The sequence below is a fragment of the Mirounga angustirostris genome, unplaced genomic scaffold, assembly GCF_029215605.1.
Source record: "Mirounga angustirostris isolate CCGP_5_RB_7025 unplaced genomic scaffold, mMirAng1.0.hap1 SCAF_5, whole genome shotgun sequence".
NCBI lineage: Eukaryota > Metazoa > Chordata > Mammalia > Carnivora > Phocidae > Mirounga > Mirounga angustirostris.
Window position 1 is genome coordinate 5,940,596 of NW_026991713.1, and position 19,602 is coordinate 5,960,197.

Sequence of the window (19,602 nt, forward strand, 5' to 3'; positions counted from 1 at the left end):
CCAGGTCCATTCTCCTCTCATCCCAGTTCCCATCTAGAGAGCGAGCCATTCCATCCGAGACCCTGGAGGGGCTGAAGTCCAGGGAAATGTGCACCTATTCACTGATTATCGTATGCCGTCACTTTGCTCCCTGCCCCTTAAGAGAAACCACCAACACCGATAAACTAATCATCTTTGTTGTCATTCCTTTTATACACACGTATGTACACTTTGGGCCTAACTAGTAACCTGTAACTATGGAAACGGAGGCTGCCAGCACAGCTGTGAAGACACGGACACGGGCCCCATGTGTGGCTGCCACCAGAAGTACGCCCTCCACTCAGACGGTCGGACGTGCATCGGTAAGTACGCAGCTCTGCCAGGCGCTGGCACCCTGCGCCACCCTCCCTCCCCCCAGGGCCCCCCTGCAGCCCTGAGGTTGTCCAGCACCCCAGCACCACCCCACCATGTCCCAGTTTCCAAGAAGGAAGTTAAGGGAACAAGAAAAGGAGGACCCCACGGTACTAATGGGGCTGGCAGACGTCCCCCGGGGAAGCCTTCTACAGAGACTCATCCAGGGCCATCCAGCCACCCCGGACCAAGCATCTCTGCTTCCTGTCACTGTGGGTTTTCTGCGGGTCCTCATCCTCAACATGGGGGGTGGTCTGTGGGGGAGGAGGAGGGGGTGTGCGCCTAAGGAGGGCAGCTTCCGTTTTTAAAGCATAGGGATTTCTTCCCGATCTGGGGACGCATGGCACATCCATTTAACCTGCACATCAGCCCCATTAGCAACATGAGCTGACCGCCAGTCTGGAAAACCAAGAGGTTTTCTCAGAAAGCGGCTTTAAGTCTTCATAGTCTACACCAGGGGAGACTGGATGGAAGAATCCCAAGGGGCTCTGGGTGTTCTTAACTGCTTTCCACTCCTGAGCTAATGGGGTTCTCACCAGACTTCTTCTTCCAGCTAGAGTCCCTTCTCAGCGATGCCCCTTCTGTCATCTCACCTGTCTCATGGAGTCTCAATTTGAGTTTTGGTCACCTCCTTCCTCCTGGTCCTTATTTGCAGGAGGAAGCTAGAATATCTGTGGTTACCTCAATCCATAATCAGTAGTAGTTTCTTTACCCACTCAAAATAACAGATCTTTCAACTGAGAAAAAGAATTTCAAAGTTGGTACCCATCCAACTTTGTTCATCCTCTGCTCTCTTTCTTTTCCATGTCGGCCAACTTCAGAAGCCCACAGTCAGTGACCATATTTATTCTTTTTAATGGGGGGCCCCATCTCTTATTACCGACTCTGAAGATATTTCTGGAGGGACTTTCAAGTAACAAAAAAGGGGTGGCAAGCAAGCAAAGCCGTGAAACCAGAGTTTGCTGTCGCATTCTGTCCCTGTGACTGCTCCCTGGTACTTCAGGGAGCAGGGCGGGGGTGCCAGGGCCCAGGCAGGCCACCAGCGTCTCACCCTAGTCCCGGCTGTCGTCCCGGGAGCTGCTGCCCGCGTGGTTCTCCCCTTCCTCTGTGTGGTCTCCTCTCAGACGGCCATTTTGGTTTCATTTTATCTCATTCCTCCTGCTTTTCTGGTGATGGTCCCTGATTGCCTGTCTTGTCTGATAACTGACGTTCATTAATTATTTTCAGAGCCAAAAGCCAAACCAAACCAAACAACCAAAAAAAAAAAAATTTTTTTTTTTTTTTTTTTTTCAAAGCAAAACCTGGTCTCAGGCCAGTGTCTCTATTGCAGCCTGATCCCATCTAGAACCTCCTCTCCCACCTCTCTCCCTGTCTCCACTGTCCTGCCGGGGGCCTCCCAGGCCCACCGGCCCCTTCCTGTCTCGTCTGCTGGGTCTCCCTCGCTGTTTGTCTGCAGTGCAGCCGCCCCTGCCGGCCACGGGACCGGTGCAGACAGCTGCCGGCCAGACACACACCCAGCCTCGTCTAACACATCTTGTCTTTGTCCACCTGACTCGTCCCTTCTCATTTTTTTTTATCTTTTAGTGTCTGCTGCATGTGAAGGTCCCTGCTTGGATCTACTTTCTAACCTAACCTCCCTCACCCCCTCCCCCCTTCCCTTCCCCTTAGAAACCCTCTTCCAGACCCAGCTCCTGGGCCATTGCCCTCTGCTGGCCAGAACCTTCCTTCTGCCTCTGCTTACTGCTGCTCAGGTTCCCCCCTCGGGAGCGCACGTCTCCACTGAGCAGAGGGCCGCCAAACAGCTAACCTCACCTGCTCCTCCACGGACAGCATCTCGGCCAAACGTCTTGCCCAGCGGCCAGAATGCTCCCGGGCCGCCCGCCCGCCTCTCCGCACGCTCCTAAAATGACTGACCCATCTGTGCAAACCCCTTGTCAAGCACTTGAATGTCTCGCTCTAGTCCTCTATAGACAAGCAGGCAACCAGCGCTGCCCAACTCGAGCCCCCGTTTTTTCTGTCTGTTCGACTGGATCCATTGTTGTGTGTGTTTGTTCTCTGTTGTTCTTAACTTTGCATGAGTGTTTGACACACTTTCCTGCCCTTGACACAGGGCGTCTGCTGTCCAGGCACAGCCATCACCGGACCTCGTGGCCCTGTCCCTTTGTCCTGTGCCTTGTCCTGTGCCTGCCTCCCCAGCCTGAGCGGGGGGCGTCTGCAATCACTGATGCCTCCCTGCGCGCTGAGGTGGTGTGTGTGCTTCTGTGCCCCACGCCCCACCCCGCAGCTGGGTTGTCCACTCTGACCGCAGCCGCCACCTCTGTCTGTTCGCAGCTGGGCCCTGGGTCCCACCTGTGCCCCTGTGTGGTCGTCCCCCGCTCTGCACCCCCCACCCCTCTGCCTCCCGCCCCGAACACGCCACCTTGGAGGCTCCCGGGGTTCGCCCCTCGGCGCAGACGCCCGGCCCGGCAAGCTGTGTTGGCTGTGCGCGCGCCACGCCGAGAGGCTGACTGTCTTGGGCCGCGGGAAGTGGGCTGTCATTAACCAGCGGCTCCGTGTTTGTCCCTTACTTGTGTTTTAGAGAAGGATGAGGCTGCAATTGAGCGCTCTCAGTTCAATGCCACGTCAGTAGCTGATGTGGACAAGCGGGTGAAACGGCGGCTCCTCATGGGTAACACTTTTCTTCCACTTCCTTTGTTGTGCTCGCGCCTCTGTCCGCGTGTGTGCGCATGCGCGTGCTGCTGTGTCGGGCTGTGCGTGCGCGCGTGCGTGTCGGCGCGCGGCTGTACGTGTGTGCGTGCGAGCGTGTTGGCGCGCGGGTGTGCGTGCGTGCGTGCGTGCCGGCACGTGGGGTGTGCGTGGGGGGCTGTCTGTGCGGTGTGCCCGCGCGCGTGGTCACCCGTGCCGCGTGTGAGTGGGGGGGGGGCGGGCTCCACTCCAGGTGGGACCTTCTTCCCTGTTACAGTTTGTACCCTTCATCAGACACGTGTATCTGTGTGTGTGTGTGTGTGTGTGTGTGTGTGTGTGTGTGTGTGTGGCGAAGGCCCAGAGCCAATGGCTAGTGGCCTCTGCGGGCGAGACGTTTGCGCTGAACCCCTCTGCTTGCAGTACCTGCGCGGGATCAGCGAGGCAACACGGAGGCCCGGAAGCGAAGGGGGTGGGGGGCGTTAGCGTAGAGCAGGGACTCGGGCAGCACGGCCCCTCTCCGGCTCCTTGCGAAGGAGAGAAGCCACGTCCAGGTTCAGGACTCGCTTTATAGCTGGGAAATCTACCCAGAGAGGAGAGGACTGTTAAGGCCCCGGGGAAAACAAGGTTCATTCCTCCCCTTCTGGTCCCAAGGCTCCTGACTCGGTGAATGACCCAGCCTGAGGTGGGCGTAAGTGGGCAACCTTGGCCCACTTTTCCCTGGTCCCACTTGAGGCACCGCTTGCCTCCGAGGCGGGGAGCAGGGGCAGGTGTGGTGTGGGCTACACTCCAGGCACGGGCCCTGGGCTGGATCCAGGTTCTAGGGAGGCTTGCCCAGAAACCCCTGGTGCTGCTCGGGGTGGCTTGGGAGGCCTGCGGGTGTGGCTGGCCGTGGGCAGGGTGAGGAAGGAGAAGGAGGGGGAGATAGCTGCCTTCAGTCTGTAGAAACACAGAGCAGGTCTGCCCTAGTTCTTGGGTTCTGTGCTTGCTGGCCCCTCGATGGTGCCAGCTGCCCAGGCCTCCGGAGCACAGCTGTAGGGAGGTCTGGGATTTTCACAACCTTCTCTGTGGCAGTCTGGTGGATTATACCAGCCTTGGGAGCTGTGGGGCCGGGTGGTACATTTCCCATGTCCTGGAGGAGGAAACAGGCTCATCGGGGTGCCCTGGCTTGTCCACGGTCACATACCACCCTGCACGGCTGAGCTTAGCCCTAAGGTCATGGCTGTGTTAGGGTCACAGGACCATGGAGGTCAGAACCACGGGGTCCCGGAGAGGTCGCCTACTTTTGTGGTCCTCATATGGACCTCAAAGGAGTCCAGGCACCTAGATAAAAGGGAGATGTAAGTGGGGCCACGGGAGGGATATGGCCTTTCGCGCTGGGGAGTAGGCTTGAAGCCCATCCTCCCCGCTGGGGCTTTGAGGAGCAAAGGCGATCAGGGCTGGCTGATGGTGCTCTGTGCCGCGTGAAGTCCATGCTGGGCAGGACAGGCATAGCCCCGTTTCTCAAACGAGAACACTAAGGTCAGAGAGTCTGGAAGATTCACCTCTGGTCACACAGGCAGATGGGACAAGGTTTGTCTGGAAGCCCCCTCTCCACAAGTTCTCAGGACAGGGCTGTCATGTTGACTTGGGCTGTCTGGGTTGGCCTGGGAAGGACGGGAAATGGCCAAGGAGCGGGCTTGAAGGCTTCAGTAGGCAGGCGTACCCGCCACCATCCTGGAAGGTGTGAGTCAGGTGGCTGGAGGTGGGCGGTGGGAGCCTAAGAGCTGCTTGCTGGTGCTCTGAGGCCACGCTGAGTCCCCTCAGCCTCACTTACTGGGAGAGGTGAGTACTGCTGCCCAAGAGCAGAGCTCCAGAGCAGGGCAGGAGCAGGAACTGGGCCCCCCGAGGCCCTGTACCCCTCTCAGCAGGAGGGTGATGGCAGAAGCGGCTGAGCTGAACCAGCATCAAGCGGGTGGGTGGCAAGGCGGAGAAAGCTGTGGACTTGTTTTTTCTAATTAGAGTCAGTGGGTAATAGCCTGGAGCGGGGTCAGGGAGGTGAGAAGAGACGAACTGAGAATACAGGTACCTTCACCCCAGGTTTGGCAGGCAGAGTTGGGGGAGCAGATTGGGGGGCTTGGAAGGGGCCAAGGAAAAGGATGATGGTTGGCCTGCCCTGAATTCCCACTTCTCTGATTATAGAAATCCCCTCAAGCATCCCTTTAGAGCCCATCCTGCCCCACAGGCAGAAAAAAACCTGTCCCTCCTCTGGTCTCTCTACAACACTTATAGCACGGACAAGGCCCCATGCCCGGAGCTAAGCAACCATCCTCAGAGGCTTCCATGAAAGGCACCACCCACAGCACTGTGAACCCCTCCCTCAACAGCTCATAATTCTTAGCACCTGTCTCCTCTGAGAGCAGCCCATGTGGTACAGACTTGGGGTCCGATTGGACTTCAGGCTCTAACTAGTAGCCTTTGGTGAGGATGGCTGCTCCCAGGCTATATTAATAGAGGCAAGGTATGGAGAATGAGAGAGGTGACCATCCCCGTTGCGCCCTGTGCTGGTCAGAGCACAACTGGGGCATCGCATTCGGAGCCCAGCCCCGCATGGAGAGAGTCGCCTAGACGGTGTGGGGAACCAGAGTTGGGTCAGCATCGGTGGCCTGTGGGAGGGGGCAGAGGCAGTTGATCTCGTGGATCCTGTGGCTGGTGGGCCACATGAGCCCTCTTTTAGGTCCTTGGAGGGGATAAGGTAGGACTGGCAGAGGGGGAAGGACCTGGTTCTGGGGCCCAGGAGAGAAGCAGATGAGGAAGGCAAGACCCTGAGGAGTTTGACGGCAAGGTCAGACCCTGGGCTGGCCAGCTCCAGAGTCTGTGCCCCCTCGACTGCTGCACTGGACAGCTCCTCGTCAGAGGGCAGAGACAAGTGACGAGTGAGGGAGGGCGGGGCTCGAATGCCCTGGAACAGTCTACTGTGAGCAGTGCCCATGGAAGTCACGGTACAGGGTTCCACCAGAGCAAGGCATGTGAGTGCTGCAGTCACCCGGTGGCTGAGATGTCCTGGCAGGTGTCTTCTATCCCTGAGATGCCGGTTATCTCCTGTGCCAATAGGGCTTGTTTTTAGGGTGGGTAGGATGAGACCGAGTGAGCGCAGGGTGGCGCTTGCTGCCCCCAGAGGCCCCATGAGCTCACGCCATCCTCATCCTTCTCCATCGTGACCACATCAGCGACAGACTGGTCCTGCAGGCCCAGGGTGACACCCCCTGTTCCATGTCACAGAGAGGGTGGTGGCCTGTAGCAGAGCAGCTGGGGGCCGTTCAGGGCTCAGTGGCCCTGCCCCAGCCTTGGGGTCTCAGCTGCACCCAGCCATTGCCATTTATAATTACCCCCAGTCACTGAACACAGGCTAAGAACAGGGGCAGTTCCGTTGTCTTTAAAGAGACTCAAACTATGTAACAGATTTTCGATTTATGTTAAAATCAGTTAAAATATTTGGATTTGAGGGTTGGAGTGATAAATTTCAAGTATCTGGCTGACTTGTGCAAAACCCCTGAGTACCCAGCTAAGTTTACCACAGGCCCCTGGGACCCCACTCCTAGCAAGACTGACGAGACGTGTGGGTCGTTCTTGTCAACCCAGGTGTTCAGTCGGTGCCTCTCCCACAGTGTGCGTGGCATGGATGCTGTGTGAGCTTCCTCTTGCTGCTAACAGGGTACCGCAATCTTAGTGCCTTACGACAGCAGGAATGCACCATCTTCTGGCAGGTCAGAAGTTGGACTTGGGACTCACTGGGCTAAAATCAAGGTGTGAGCAAGGACTGCATTTTTTCTGGAAGCTCTAGAAGCTTCTAGAACCACCCATATTCCTTGGTTTGGGGCCTCTTCCTGTCTTCAAAGCCAGCAGCACTGTATCTCTCTGACCCTGCTTCCATCAGGCTCTTTCTCTGACCTCCCTGCTCCACTTTTAAGGATTCTTATGACTACATTGGGCCCACCCAGGTGATCCAGGACAAGCACCCATCTCAAGGGTCTTAATTTATATCACATCTGTTGAGTCCCTTTTGTCACATAGCGTCATGGGGGACTAAGACAAGGACATTTTAGGGGGGGCTGTTAGTCTCTCGACCCTCAAGCTTGGTCTGGAAGGAACCTCCCAGGCTGGCTGCTGTGAGGTCCAGAGGCAGAGCCCATGTCCTCCCTCTTCACTGGCTCGTTCCGGTCCATGCATCTCCAGGCACAGGTGGGGGCTGGCAGTGTGGGATGCGCTGGTCCTCACCTCCGCAGGCCCCCCCAGAGTGGGCGCCCACCACTTCCTCAGGCAGCCTCAGTGCACATCTGCCCGCTGTTTCTGGAGGACTCTTCCTCCTCACAGTGGTCTGCACCAGGGTCTGGGGTCTGTGAACTCCCAAGCCCAGGGCCCTAAGTCAGGAGCCAAGTAGCCTGAGGTGCGTCAGCCCTCCCGACTGGAATCTGTCCCCACAGCCTGCCCACTTAGGGGTCCCCCTGAGCCCAGGGGAGCCAGGTGCTCCAGGTCTGGGGAGTACAGCAATCATTAGCCTAGAACCCCAGGTTCTCTGGGCCTTGCTCTGTCCCAGCCTTCACTCACCTCCCAGCCACCCTGAGGGTTGGCACTAAAGCAATTCCCATTTTACAGATGAGGACACGGAGGCCCAAAAAGGTACTAGGAACTCCCCCCTGCATTCCCACAGCTGACACCTGCCCATCTCCCGACACCTCTCCACCTGTGAGCCAGGCTTCCCTTCCTGAGTCAGCATGATCCCATAACACTCTCACCTAGCGGGGCTCCCAGGGAGTGGTGTCAAACTGTGGAGGGGCCTGGCAGACAGGGGAGCCGCTGAGAAAGTTCCAGGAAGGGGGCCGAGGGGCTGGAGACCTGGAAGGCCGGGGAGGACCAGGGAAAGCAGAGCAGTTGTGGTCGTGGCGACATTTGGGGCTTGCAGACTGAGCCCCGTGCTTTCCCCAGCCTCATTTAACCATACAACCCCCTGAGAGGTCTGGCTCATGTCCACACACTCACACTCCTTCTCCCTGGCTCCCCGCTCCTCTGTTTCCCCAGGGGCTGCCCACCTGCCACCTCTTCTCTACAGCCACCATCTCCAGGGTCCCTGGGCCTCTCCTGATTTCCCCAACCTCCCAGGCCACCCCCCCACACCAGCCCTGGTTCCAGACCCATGCATCAGTCACCTCCTGGAATCCCCCTCCTAGAAGTCCTGCACGTGCAGCTTCCCATCCGGGCCATGCCCGCTCTTCACCAGGTGCCATCCGACACACTTCTACCTGGCAAAGGCTCATCCACACCTAACTAGACTCTCCTTGCCACCCCTATCCCCGCTTCTTGCCCCTCCTCCACCAGCACCCTCTTTTGTCCCAAGCCTGGGACTCCCCGACTTGGGGCAGAGGACAATTCTGTGCCAGCTCTGATGGCCCCCGGGGGCACAGCACAGGGCCTGGCCCAGAGCAGGAGCACGGGGAAGGCTGGTTGGCACAGAGTGTGAACAAAGGCTTCCTGGAGGACGTGCCTGGGGTAGCGTGGGGCCTCACTGCTCGCCGTTCCCACAGGCAGGTGTCCAGCTGGGAGAGAAAGGGGGCAGACCCAGATCCAGAACCCTGGGCAAGCCTGGCAGTGGGGAGGGGCTCCGGCAGATCTGAGACAAGGGAGGTGATGAGACAGGGCAGTTTCCCAGGCCAGGTGCTCAGCAGGAAGCCGGCCAGAGGGAAAGGCTGGGCAGACCTTGCACCAAGCTCCAGGCACTGGGCTCTCATGCAGGAAGAACCAAGGTAGTCAGACTTCACCCCTGTCCGTGAACTGGTACCAGGTCAACCGGGACCCCAGCTGTGGTCCTGAGCTCCTGCCCTCAGTTTATCCATACACACACACAACACACACTCACCCCACATATGCCCTAAGGCCTGGTGGAAGGAGGTGGGTCGCGGTGACTTGCGTAAGTAGTTGAGTGGGAGAGTGGAGGGTGGAGGCAGGGTGCTAGGCAGGGCTTGTCAGACAAGAGGGGGCAGGGCATTCATTGGCTGGCCCAGATGAGAACTTCAGCTTAGCGGGGCATGCTTAGTGGGGCATGACTCACCCCCAGCCTCCCAGGGAGTCTGGGCAGAACCGGGGTTCCTGGTGCCAAGGGCCAAGCCTGGCTGGAGGGAGCAGTCCTGCCCCTGCCCTGAAGAGGCCCCGAGCACTCCCCCATTAGCCCCTTGGCTTCCTTTGGAACCTGGGGCCTTACAGCTTTCCCCTCTTTCTGGGCCCCAGATGAAATTTGAATCTGCTTCTAGCCAGCCTGTATGCTCATCTCATGAAGTATAAAAACCAGGCGAGGTGTCCCCTCGGGGGGCACAGCTAACACAAGGCATACTTCCAAACACCACTTTCTCAGCCCCCAGAATGAGGGCAGGGGGACAGGTGCGGGTGATGTGTGTCCTCCCCCACTGCACACAGGGCAGTGCGGGCAAGCACTCCCCCAGGCCCCGCAGATGGGGGGGGGGGCCTGCTGCTGTCTGAGTGGTGGGCTCAGGGAGAACCGAGCAAGAAATGTGGGCTCAGGCCCAGTTGGGTTTCAGAACTTGCAACAGACGGGGGGTTGGGGGGCACGGCTGCCAGCAGAGAACCCTAAGGCGTGAAGCCGGTGAGTGCTCATGCAGCCGGAGGCAGAGGCAGAGAGTGCAGACATGTTACAGAGAGCACGATGTGGTCAGATGGGCAGCTGGGGTGACCCCTGAGGACTGAGAGCCAGAGTGCCATCCTCATCACCTGGCAGAGGTGGCCCAGCTCAGGGAGGTGAGGCGTTAGCCAGGGTCACGGGGCTCTTCAGAGGCGGGTGTTCGTGGCTTCCCTGGGGGAGGCCGTGCTTGGACCAGTGAACTGGGCATGGGGACACCTGGCCTGCCCTGCTGCTCCCTCCCCCCGGATGGCCTTGGTAAGTCCCTTCCCCTGTCAGGACTTAAAGAAAGGCAACTCGTGTTTCTCCAGCCTCTGGGGCTGTGACAAGGGTCGGCTGGGACAGTGGTCCTTGGCAAGTGCTTCCTCAATCAGAGAGGCCTATAGAAGCACCATGGGCGGTTCTCAGTTGTTGGCCCAGCTCCCAGGCTTTGTGCGAAATGCCTCCTGGTTTGTGGCAGGGCACCCTCTGCAAGCCTCCCTGTGACTTAGTCCTGGAGCCTGCTCTCCCACACAGCCCCTGCCCTACACTGCCGCAGAAGCTTCCTACCGACACAGCCTATCTGAGGGGAGCCCCTCAGGTAGGAGGCGGCCTCCCCCCCAGCTGCTCATGCCACCCCGTCCCACTGGCAGCTGGGCACACTTGACCCCCACATGCTCCTTCCGGGCCTCAACACCCTGTCCCCAGCCCCCTCCCTGTCCTGCCTTCACCCTTCCCTAGGTTTTTTGGCCCCTCAGGATTTGGTCCAGATGGGTCCCAAAGCCCTTCGGGATGTGACCCCAATGCCCCCTGCCCCCTAATGGCCCACTTCCTGATGTGTTTACTGGTTGACGTGGCTCCTTGCCCTGACACACTCAGGAGGCTCCTGGAGCTTAAACTCCAAACCACAGATGGAAGGCACCCCAGAGCCCGGGGCATCTTTATTTTACCAATGGGATCTTTTGTTCATCTGCACTCTTCAGAGGAGCCCCTGTGTGCAGAAACAGCGAAAGTGACCAAGAGCCCCAGTCAGCCGCCCACGGCTCCCCTCCCGTCCCAGGCACCTGGGCAGGCAATGGTCCAGCCTTCCTTGCTGCCTGCTCCGTCCGCTCCTCAGGCCCACCCTTGCCTCCAGGGTGGCTGGGTGGCTTGAGCAAGGGAAGGCCCAGTGCTGGCTGCAGACCAGCTGTCGGCTGACTCTTGACCGAGGAGTAGCCAGAGGTCAGGGCTTCCTGCAGCGAGACATCTGGGTCTGTCCCAAGGAAGTTGGGGTGGTTCCAGGTTGCTCAGCCAGGCTGTATCTTTGTTTGAAGAACTATGCATTTGTTCTTAGAGGCACTTGATTGGAGTTTTGCTAACGGTGATTCTTTCCAGTTTGTTGTCCAGGCCCAGTCTCTGGAGCCAGACCTGGGCTCTGTCCTGACTTCCCCAATGACTAGCATCATTTCCAGGCTGGGGGCACCTCACGTCTCTGAGCCTTGGTTTTCTCTTTTGCCAAAAGGGGGCCATAGTCTCTACTCTGAAGCAGCTTGGATGAGATGCTTGATGTGGGACGCCTGGCCTACATGTGGCTCATGGCACTGCCCAGCCACATTCCATTCTTTCTTTCTACCTTCTCCTGCCCAGGCCATTGGAGCTTTCCTAGGGTGCTTGGAATGCTGGGCCCAGGCCATGAGGCGAGAAGCCTGGGGCCTGCCTGACCCTGGTCAGGTCAGAGGTGGTGGTGCCATAGGAAAGGGGGCCTAAAGAACCAGCAAGGCAAACAAGTGCCTTTCAGAGGCCATCCAGGCACCTGCAATCTGGACCCTTCCATGAGGTCTGCCAACTCACAGGCCAGAGCTCTGAGAGGGAAGGCAGGACCCATGTGCCAGCTTCACTGGCCCCAGGAAGTCACAGGGTAGGAGGGGGAATAGGGGTGTATGGATGCTGGACATTGCCTCCCTTGGCCCCAGGCTGTCCTCTGACCTATCTTTCCCTGAATCCCGACAGCCGTCAGGAATCTGGAACAAGGCTCCCCTCTGTTGAGCAGCCTCTGGGCTGAGTCTTTTTGTACCTGGACATGGAAATGTTCCCAGCAACTTGCAAGGGTGCCCTTCAGGTTACAGATGAGGAGACTGAGGCCAGGGATGAGCGGCTGACCCAGTGTCACACAGGCCTGCCCTTCCCACGATGCCACCCCACACTCCCTCTAGGGAAAGGTGGGCAGATGACACACAGCGCCTGGCATGTGAGTGCTCAGGGAGCGTTAGCTGCTGGTCGTGCGTGTTCTGAGAAGGGTCTGACCCCCAAGCCTCCATGGTCCCACATGGTGGAGGGGGCAAGACAGTGCCGAGGAAGGGTCACTGACTGGGCCTTCATGAGCCTTCTGTAGAATGGGCATAATGATCCCACCCCCTCCCTCCTGAAGATGGCCTCAAACAAGAGGGTGCCTGTGAGCCCCACTTTGTCTGCTCTCAGCGCCCCTCCCCTTAGTAGCCAGAGCAAAGGCAGAAGCCAGAGGCCAGGAAAAGGCTCGCTGCCATGGCTCTGCTCCTGCCACCTGCGTTAATATAAAACCTTGGTTGAAGGAACTTCCCCAAGGTCTGCTCATCTCACTCCTGGTCAGCCTCTTCTCTGCCCTCGGCCCCCATCCCTGTTGCTACAGACTGCGAGGCACCGTCCCTCAGGTCCAGAAGGGTCCTGCGCTCTGAGCACCAGTGTGGAAATCCCACGCACCAGGCCGGCCCGTGAGAGGGTGTCGCCCCTGAAACCATGAGCCCGCCCAGCGCCTCCAGGAGGACAGTTCCACTGACACAGCAAACTGCCCTGAGCAGGGCCGGGTCCCAGGTAGACGGAGCTGGTGGGGCAGTGTGGGCCTGAGGGCCTGTTCCTTCCACACAGCTGGGCCAGAGTCAGCACAGGGCCCAGGGGGGTCTCATAGTCACCACCTACGTGCTACAAGGGCAGAATCCAGAACCCACCAAGGCTGCCTCACGGCCAGGCCGGCCCTTTGAGAACCATGGGCCAAGAGGTCCGCTGGCCTCCGATGTGACAGAGCAGTGCCGGGTGCCAAGCGGGGCTTCCGACGCCTCCTTTCCCACTTCCCCTCGGACCCCGGCTTGGGACCCCTCCCCTGCTGGGGCTGCAGTCCTGGCCTCCACGACTGCCCTGCCCCCTTCCCCGGCGTGTCCCCCAGGTCCCAGCTTTCCTCGGAGCTGCGGGTGCTCCTAGGGCAGAGGCATCCAGCGCCCGGCCCTCGTGGCACCTCTCCCCTCATGGGCAAGAGCCACACTCTGCAGAGTGCTCTCAGGAGTGGGCATCTGCTGGCTGAGGCAGAGCAGGGGTGCCAGGCAGAGGCGGAGAGGCGGTGTGGTTAGGAGCAGGGGGCAAGCAGCAGACAGGGATGAGCCCTGTTCCCCACTCCCTGCTGAGTGACTGGGGAAGCGGCTTCTGCTGTCGGCCTGAGGCCTGACTCTTCTCACCTGCCCAAGGGACTTCGAGAAGACCACCAACCTCACTGTGCCAGAGTAGTAAGGGACATCGGCCTGCTGGCAGTGCCCGTGATGGGCCACAGGGCCACCCAGAGGTCAGTGGGGCCGGCACAAAGAGATGGGCTTGCAGGAGAGCCGGGCCAGTGTTCAGAGCTCTACCAGGGAGCATGGCTTTTATCTCAAAGTGATAGGAGCCATGGAAGGCTCAGGAATCAGCTGAGGGAGGAGAGATCAAAGGTCAGAGATCCCGCGGCTGGGCTGGGAGAGCCAGTGGCTCACCCCTCTTCCCAGTGGCTTCCGTTGATCTTAGTGGCAGAAGGGCGGGTGGGCCAGCCCTGACTGAGGCCTCGACAGGTTGCAGCAAGAGCTTTGGGCTGCTCCCACCACCAGGGTGTCCCTTCGAGGGACAGGGCAGATGTCTGGGCTGATAGGGTCTCTGTGGGTCACGGGGCTCACACCTCAGCCTCCAGATCAGAGCCTCTGGGGCGGGGCCTGACGCCTGCCCTGGAGACAAGCCTGGGATTCCCAGTCACACCACAGGGGGAAAGCCACAGCCCAGAGACGGGAAGGTGCTTTGCCTAAAGTCCCACAGCGCATCGGGAACTAAGTGCGGCGTTCGGGCCTCTGGACCCGCGTCCAGTTCTCATCAGGGCACTCTCAGCCAGGTGACGCCACTCAGCCTGCCGTCAGCCCGCGTGAGCTTCCACCTCGCCCGGTGCCCGTCTGCTGGCTGGTGCTGCTAGACTCGCAGGTCCTCTGTGCCGTCGGGTTCATCTTAGGCACCCTTCCCCTGCCAGGCCCAGCATGGGGCGGGGGCTTGGTCACCTCACCCCACCTCATTTCTGCAGAGGCTTGTTTTTACAGCCCATCATTCAGCAGAAATTGGTCCTATGCTGGGCATGGGGTCCCCCTGGACACAGCTCTTCCTGGGGAGTGAGTGGTCTCTGGGGTGGGGGGACAATCACCTGAACAGAAGCCTGGGGCCTGGGAGAGCCAGCAGGGCTCAGGAGAACTTAGAGGGGCCTCCAGAGTCTTGAGGGGTGAACGAGCCTAGGCCAAGGGAGCCATCTGTAGAGCCCATGCTTGGATGTGATGGGGTGAGCTGGGGGAGGGGGCCTGGACTCCTGTGAAAAAGGCAGAGTCTGGGCCCTATTCTGTCTCCCCTGATAAACTCTTAGCCCCTGAGGCCTGGAGGTCTGGGTCAGTGTCAGACCCGTCTCTAGCTCAGCTCCTAGCTCGCAGCCACCCAGCACCAAGGATGTTTAGACAGAGCAGTGAACCCATCCACTGCCCCACCAAGCTGAGGTCTCCAAAATACCAGGGACTCTCTGAGGCATATCTGCCCCACACAGAGCAGGAATTCAGATGAATCAGCAACTGACCGGGTGCTAAGACTCTCTGTGCAGAGGTTCGAGAGTGAGCGTGTGGTCACTGTTGTGACAATTCACAAAGCACTGTGATGTCCACACTTGTCTGGGCCTTGCACAAACTCCATGGTAAATGCCATCACCCCTACATTGCATGTCAGGAAGCCCAGGCTCCAGGAGTAGAGGGGCTTGCCCGAGGTCCCAGGGCCAGGTATGCATCCCCACTTTCTGACTCCACAGCTCATGTTTCAGCCACTGCCCTGTGGCTGAGATTGTCCTTCACAGGCCTTGCCAGACCTTGCCCCGGACCTAGGGCAGAGCAAACAGGCAGTGCCAACTCAAAGAGCAGCCCTCCGTCCGAGCCCAGGCCTGGCCTCCCCTGCTCACATCTGCTCTGTCTCTGTGTCCAGAGCCTCTGGCGGGAATGCCCCAGGGGAAGGACCGAAGACCGGCCTGGTGACACATCTAGGGTTTTCCAACCTGCTGCGAAGGGATTTACGCTCAGGCCCCTTCCCACTTTAACCTCCCCCCATGCCCAGGCTGGCCGCGTGGGGTAAGAGTTCTCCCCCCTCGCCCATCTCCGCTGCCCCGCTGTGAGCACTCGGAGGACCCCCAACAAAGACCTAGCTCTCTGGCTTGGTCGGGCTCACTCATCCGTCTGGAGTCCCACAACCTTGGGTCCAAATACTGGCTTCTCCAAATAACTGAGGGGTCTGAGACACGGGGCTGGCTCGACGGATGTATGCCCCGTACACATGCCCCAGGCCCTGCCCTCAGAAGGGCCCCCAGGTGGTTGAGTGTTCGGTTGCCTCTGTCTTGAAATTTTTAGTTTTTGAGCAAGGGCTTTTCATTTTTATTTTGCACGGGGTCTCACAATAGGTAGTTGATCCTGCCTGGACAAGTTCTTGAACTTCCCTGAGCCTCAGTTTCTCTGGCTGCAGAAGAAGCCAACTTGTGGAGCTGCTGTGAGGTCAGTGGGTGAGAAGATCCTTTGTCAGCTGTAGAGGGCTGTGCCCTGAGAGGTTTTGTTCCCTCCAGGAGGAGAGGAGAGGCTTTAGAAAGACCCGGTAGCTCTCTTGGAGAGACTAGAGGGCTCACGGAGTCCAAAAGGAAAGTCTTCAGCTCCCTAGGACAGCACTCTGGGGTTCAGCTTTGCCCTCTTCCCCCTCGCACCCCCGAAGGTATGGCACCTGGACTCTAGCCGCCCTTGGCAGCGTGGGCTCCTGGATGGGGTGTGGCCTCACAGGGCAACCCGCAGCACCCCCTTTGCATCCCCCACCCTGAAAGCCAGAGACAACACCACTGTCCCATGTTTGCTGTTTGCATTCAGGATGAGTCTGCAGTCAAAGGAGAGGACAGGCTGTCTGGCTTCTGCATCTGAGACAGTGGTGGCCCAGTACCAGGCCTGGGTGGCCTCTAGTCTTGGGAAACAGAGAGGCAAGGCTGCTTTTTGAGGCAGTCGGAGAGAGCGGTCCAGGGGTAGGGACCCAGGCTGATCGCCATCCAAGGCAAGGAGCTCCCTCAACAGCTCCCGGCAGTCTCTGCTTGGAAGCTCCCAGGGACAAAGCTCTCAGTGCCACCCAGGCTGGCCCGTCCTGTAACTGTAGCCTTCAGTCCCCAACCCCCACTTGAGCCCAAAGGACTGGGTAGACTTTGTCGTCCTCCCTTCTGTGCATATCGCATTGTGCCGTGTACATCTGCTAACCTCAGAATGACACAGCCACCAACCCTGTGCTGTGCAGGGGATGCTGGGGGCCTGGCAGGTGCAGTGGCCCAGGCAACATAGAGGACAGGCTGGTAGCTGGTTGCTCAGTCCACTGCCCCTTCCCCGCTCAGCACAGGGCCTGGCCTCAGTAAGTATTGGCTCTTGACATTATTGCACGAGCCTGGACGCTCACCCAGAGTGAGCCAGTGGTCCGGAAGAGAGGGACCGATGGCAAGGCTGTGAATGTCACTAAGGAGGACTCTGGTCGCCTGACCCAGAATGGCAGCAGTTAAGGGCAGAGGCCAGAATCAGATGCTAAAAAAGTAGCAAGACCAGGCCTGAGGGCCCCAAGCGAGGGGGTGGATGGGGGCAGCATGCTCAGAGGCGGGGAGCCCTGGAACAGGCAGCGTCAGGGCGGAATACGGAGAGCATAGTACCTGCTGGCGCTGTGGGGTCCTGGGGCTGGGGCGGTCAGGGGGGTTGGAGTCAGACCCAGCAGGTCCCACCGGCTCTGCCACTTACGAGCCGCACAACCCTGGGCGGAGTCCTTGCCAGAGAGGTGGAAAGGGCAGGAGCCGCCTCACAGAGCTGCTAAGAGCCTAGGGGACGTGAGGCTTGGAAGGCTGAGTTGGGACTGGAGCGGGTGACCCCCCATAACCAAGTGCTGTGGGACGAAGGGGTCAGCAGCCAGAACAGCCCACGGGGCCTTCCCTGAGGCCCAGAGCCACTCTCTCAGAACCTGAAGTTTAGGCACCAAACATCGTCTAGGGCAACATGGGAGATTAAACATGTGCACAGTGCAAGGGAGAGGCTAGAGAGTGCATGACTCTCCACGCTGACCCCAGCCCCCTCCTGGCCTCTGCCTGCGCAGTGGGTGCCAAGGCCCCTCAGCTCTGGAAGGCCGAGATTCCGAGTCCCACCGGGGCCTCCGGGGATGTGAAGGGCCAACAGGAGCCCCTTTGGCCAGGTCACTTCTCAGGGACACAGCTCCCAGTGCCCACGCCACGCCCCACCTCCACTACGAGAGGCCCAGTCGCCATCACTGTCGCCGAGTAAGGTCACAGCTATGCCCCAGTCCCAGTTCTCCAGGGCCTGAGGCTTAACTACCTATACCTGGAGAGCAGGCAGGCCCTCGGGCCCCTCTCCAGAGAGGGGCTCTCCCACATAAAAGGCTGAAAAGGCACCTGGGGCCTGCGTTGGCTCTTTGATTTGGGGCTGGGAGGCAGGATTTCCTCTCTGGTTGGAAGTCCAGGAGGGAGAAACTACCATTTGCGAAGCAACTCCAACCTGCCAGGACCCAGACCAGGCACTTCACCTGGGGAGTTTGATCCTCACCTCAGGCCCGAGAGGGAAGGCTTGTCGTCCTCACCTGCCAGGTGTGGGTGCTGAGGTCCAGCCCGAGGGGTAGCCTGCCTGGGTCACTCAGTGAGCGACAGGGCCAACGCTCACACCCTGGCCCGCCTGCCTCCACTGCCCCAAGAGGGCCTGAATGGGCCATATGCCAGTCAGAGCCTGGCTCCCACTAACAGAGGCCAACACAGTGCAGGGAAGGGCGGTGGCCTTCTTTCTGCACCTGGGGCTCGGGAAGCTCCTTGTGGAGGTGGTCTTTGAGCTGGGCCTGGGGATGCTTGCAGGCAGGAGGTCTCCACACCACTGGACCAGCACACAGACAGGAAGGCTCACAGAACTGCCCACATCCAGCTGAAGGGCTAAGATTTGTGGAGACACACAGAGAAGAGTCAGGCTCGGGAGACTCGCCTTTCAATCACAGTTACAGCTCATCCTATCATGGTGAGGGCATTAGCCTCGAGAAGTAGGGCCAGTGGCCCTCTGCCACCCATAGCCCTTGTGCTCAGGATGCTCAGGACAACACCTGCTATGCCCCCTCAACCCGGCAGGATCACAGAGATGCACCCTCACACACACACACACAGAAGGGAAAGCCCGATTTCCCCCCTCCCTGCCCTGCCCACCCCCCCCACACACACACACATACACACAAATTGAAGTTCAAAGGAAAGGCATCATGAATTTGGTATAATTAGCAGCAGGGACTCCTGGGGTATGTATTCAGTGATCAATCCTGTGGGAATGCAGACACCACAGAAGGACAGACAGAATAAACCAGTTAGGGGGAACCTTCAGGGAAAAGGCCCACAGGGCCAGGTGCCCAGAGGAAGCCAAGGGAGGCAGGCAAAGGGTTTCGGGTTATAAAAGATGGGGCCCTTGGCTCCCAACATTGAAGAGAAGAGGAAAGCCCACTCAGGCACAGTTCCCACAAGATCAAAGCACACAGATGCTCAGAAAGAAACCCAGGTTGAAAGGCTCAGAGGCCCAGGAATGGGCTCCTCCGTGTGCGGGCCACCTGCACCCTGGTGACCCAGCTCTGCCAGCCCTTTCTCCAGGCCTGGGGAGGATCATTCTCACCACACAACGGGTTCGGTGACCTAGGCTCTGCCCCAGCCTTTCCAGGCCCTTTGAATTTGCAAAGGGAATAAAAACACTAGACAAGCTTCAAGTGGACAAAAACCAGACGCCTTTAGCTTATGGCTCAGTGAGAACAGATGTTGAGCTGAGTGCCTCATCAAGGTGATGGATGGTGTGCGGGCTCGGGGAACCCCTCCCTGGAAACTCCACAGCCAGGGCCACAAGCCAGTCCATTCTGAGACCAGTTTGGGAGCCCCAGGGACCGCGAGTCTGGGTTTGGAGTCCAAGTCTGGGCAGGACAAGGGTTTAGGAATCTGGCCCTGGGCAGCTAAATACCAGCTAGGCTGATCTCAGCAACGTTGACCTGTCGGCGGTGACCTCTACACCAGCACAGCCCTCTAGTGTGCAGACGTTTACCCATCCATCATCTTCATCAAAGTGGGTCCTCCCCGGCAGCCCCACAGGAATGGTGCCATTCTCCCATTTTACAGATGGGGAGCCTGAGGCTCAGGGAAGCCCACAGCTAGAGGGGATCAGCCAGAACTCAAATTCAGGTGTCCTGTCTCAGGTGGTCCCCCCACGGATGGAGAAAGGTGGTGGCCGCCGTCGGAGGAGACTGAGCATCTCTGTCTCTTCCCCCCCTCCCCCCCAGAGACGTGTGCAGTAAATAACGGAGGCTGCGACCGGACCTGCAGGGATACGGCCACTGGCGTGCGGTGCAGCTGCCCAGTGGGATTCACGCTGCAGCCCGACGGGAAGACGTGCAAAGGTCAGCGCGGAGCCACTCGGGCAAGGGCGGGGGCTGCCTGTGAGGGCGGGGGTGCCGTGCCAGGGCTCCCCAGCAGGGTTCAAGGGAACACTGCGTTGATAGGGCCCTTCTGTCCAAGAAAAGGGCTGCCCACTGCACTAGGCTAA

The 19,602-nt window shown here is 59.2% G+C and overlaps 1 protein-coding gene across 1 annotated transcript in view; it reads left to right on the forward strand.

Annotated features, from left to right (window-relative positions):
- SCUBE1 (signal peptide, CUB domain and EGF like domain containing 1) overlaps window positions 1-19,602 on the forward strand; it is a 138,726-nt gene that overhangs the window by 80,157 nt on the left and 38,967 nt on the right. The window contains exons 6-7 of the mRNA XM_064590505.1: window positions 225-341; window positions 19,340-19,456. Coding sequence (XP_064446575.1) covers window positions 225-341; window positions 19,340-19,456 — 234 coding nt within the window. The remainder of the gene's footprint in view (window positions 1-224; window positions 342-19,339; window positions 19,457-19,602) is intronic.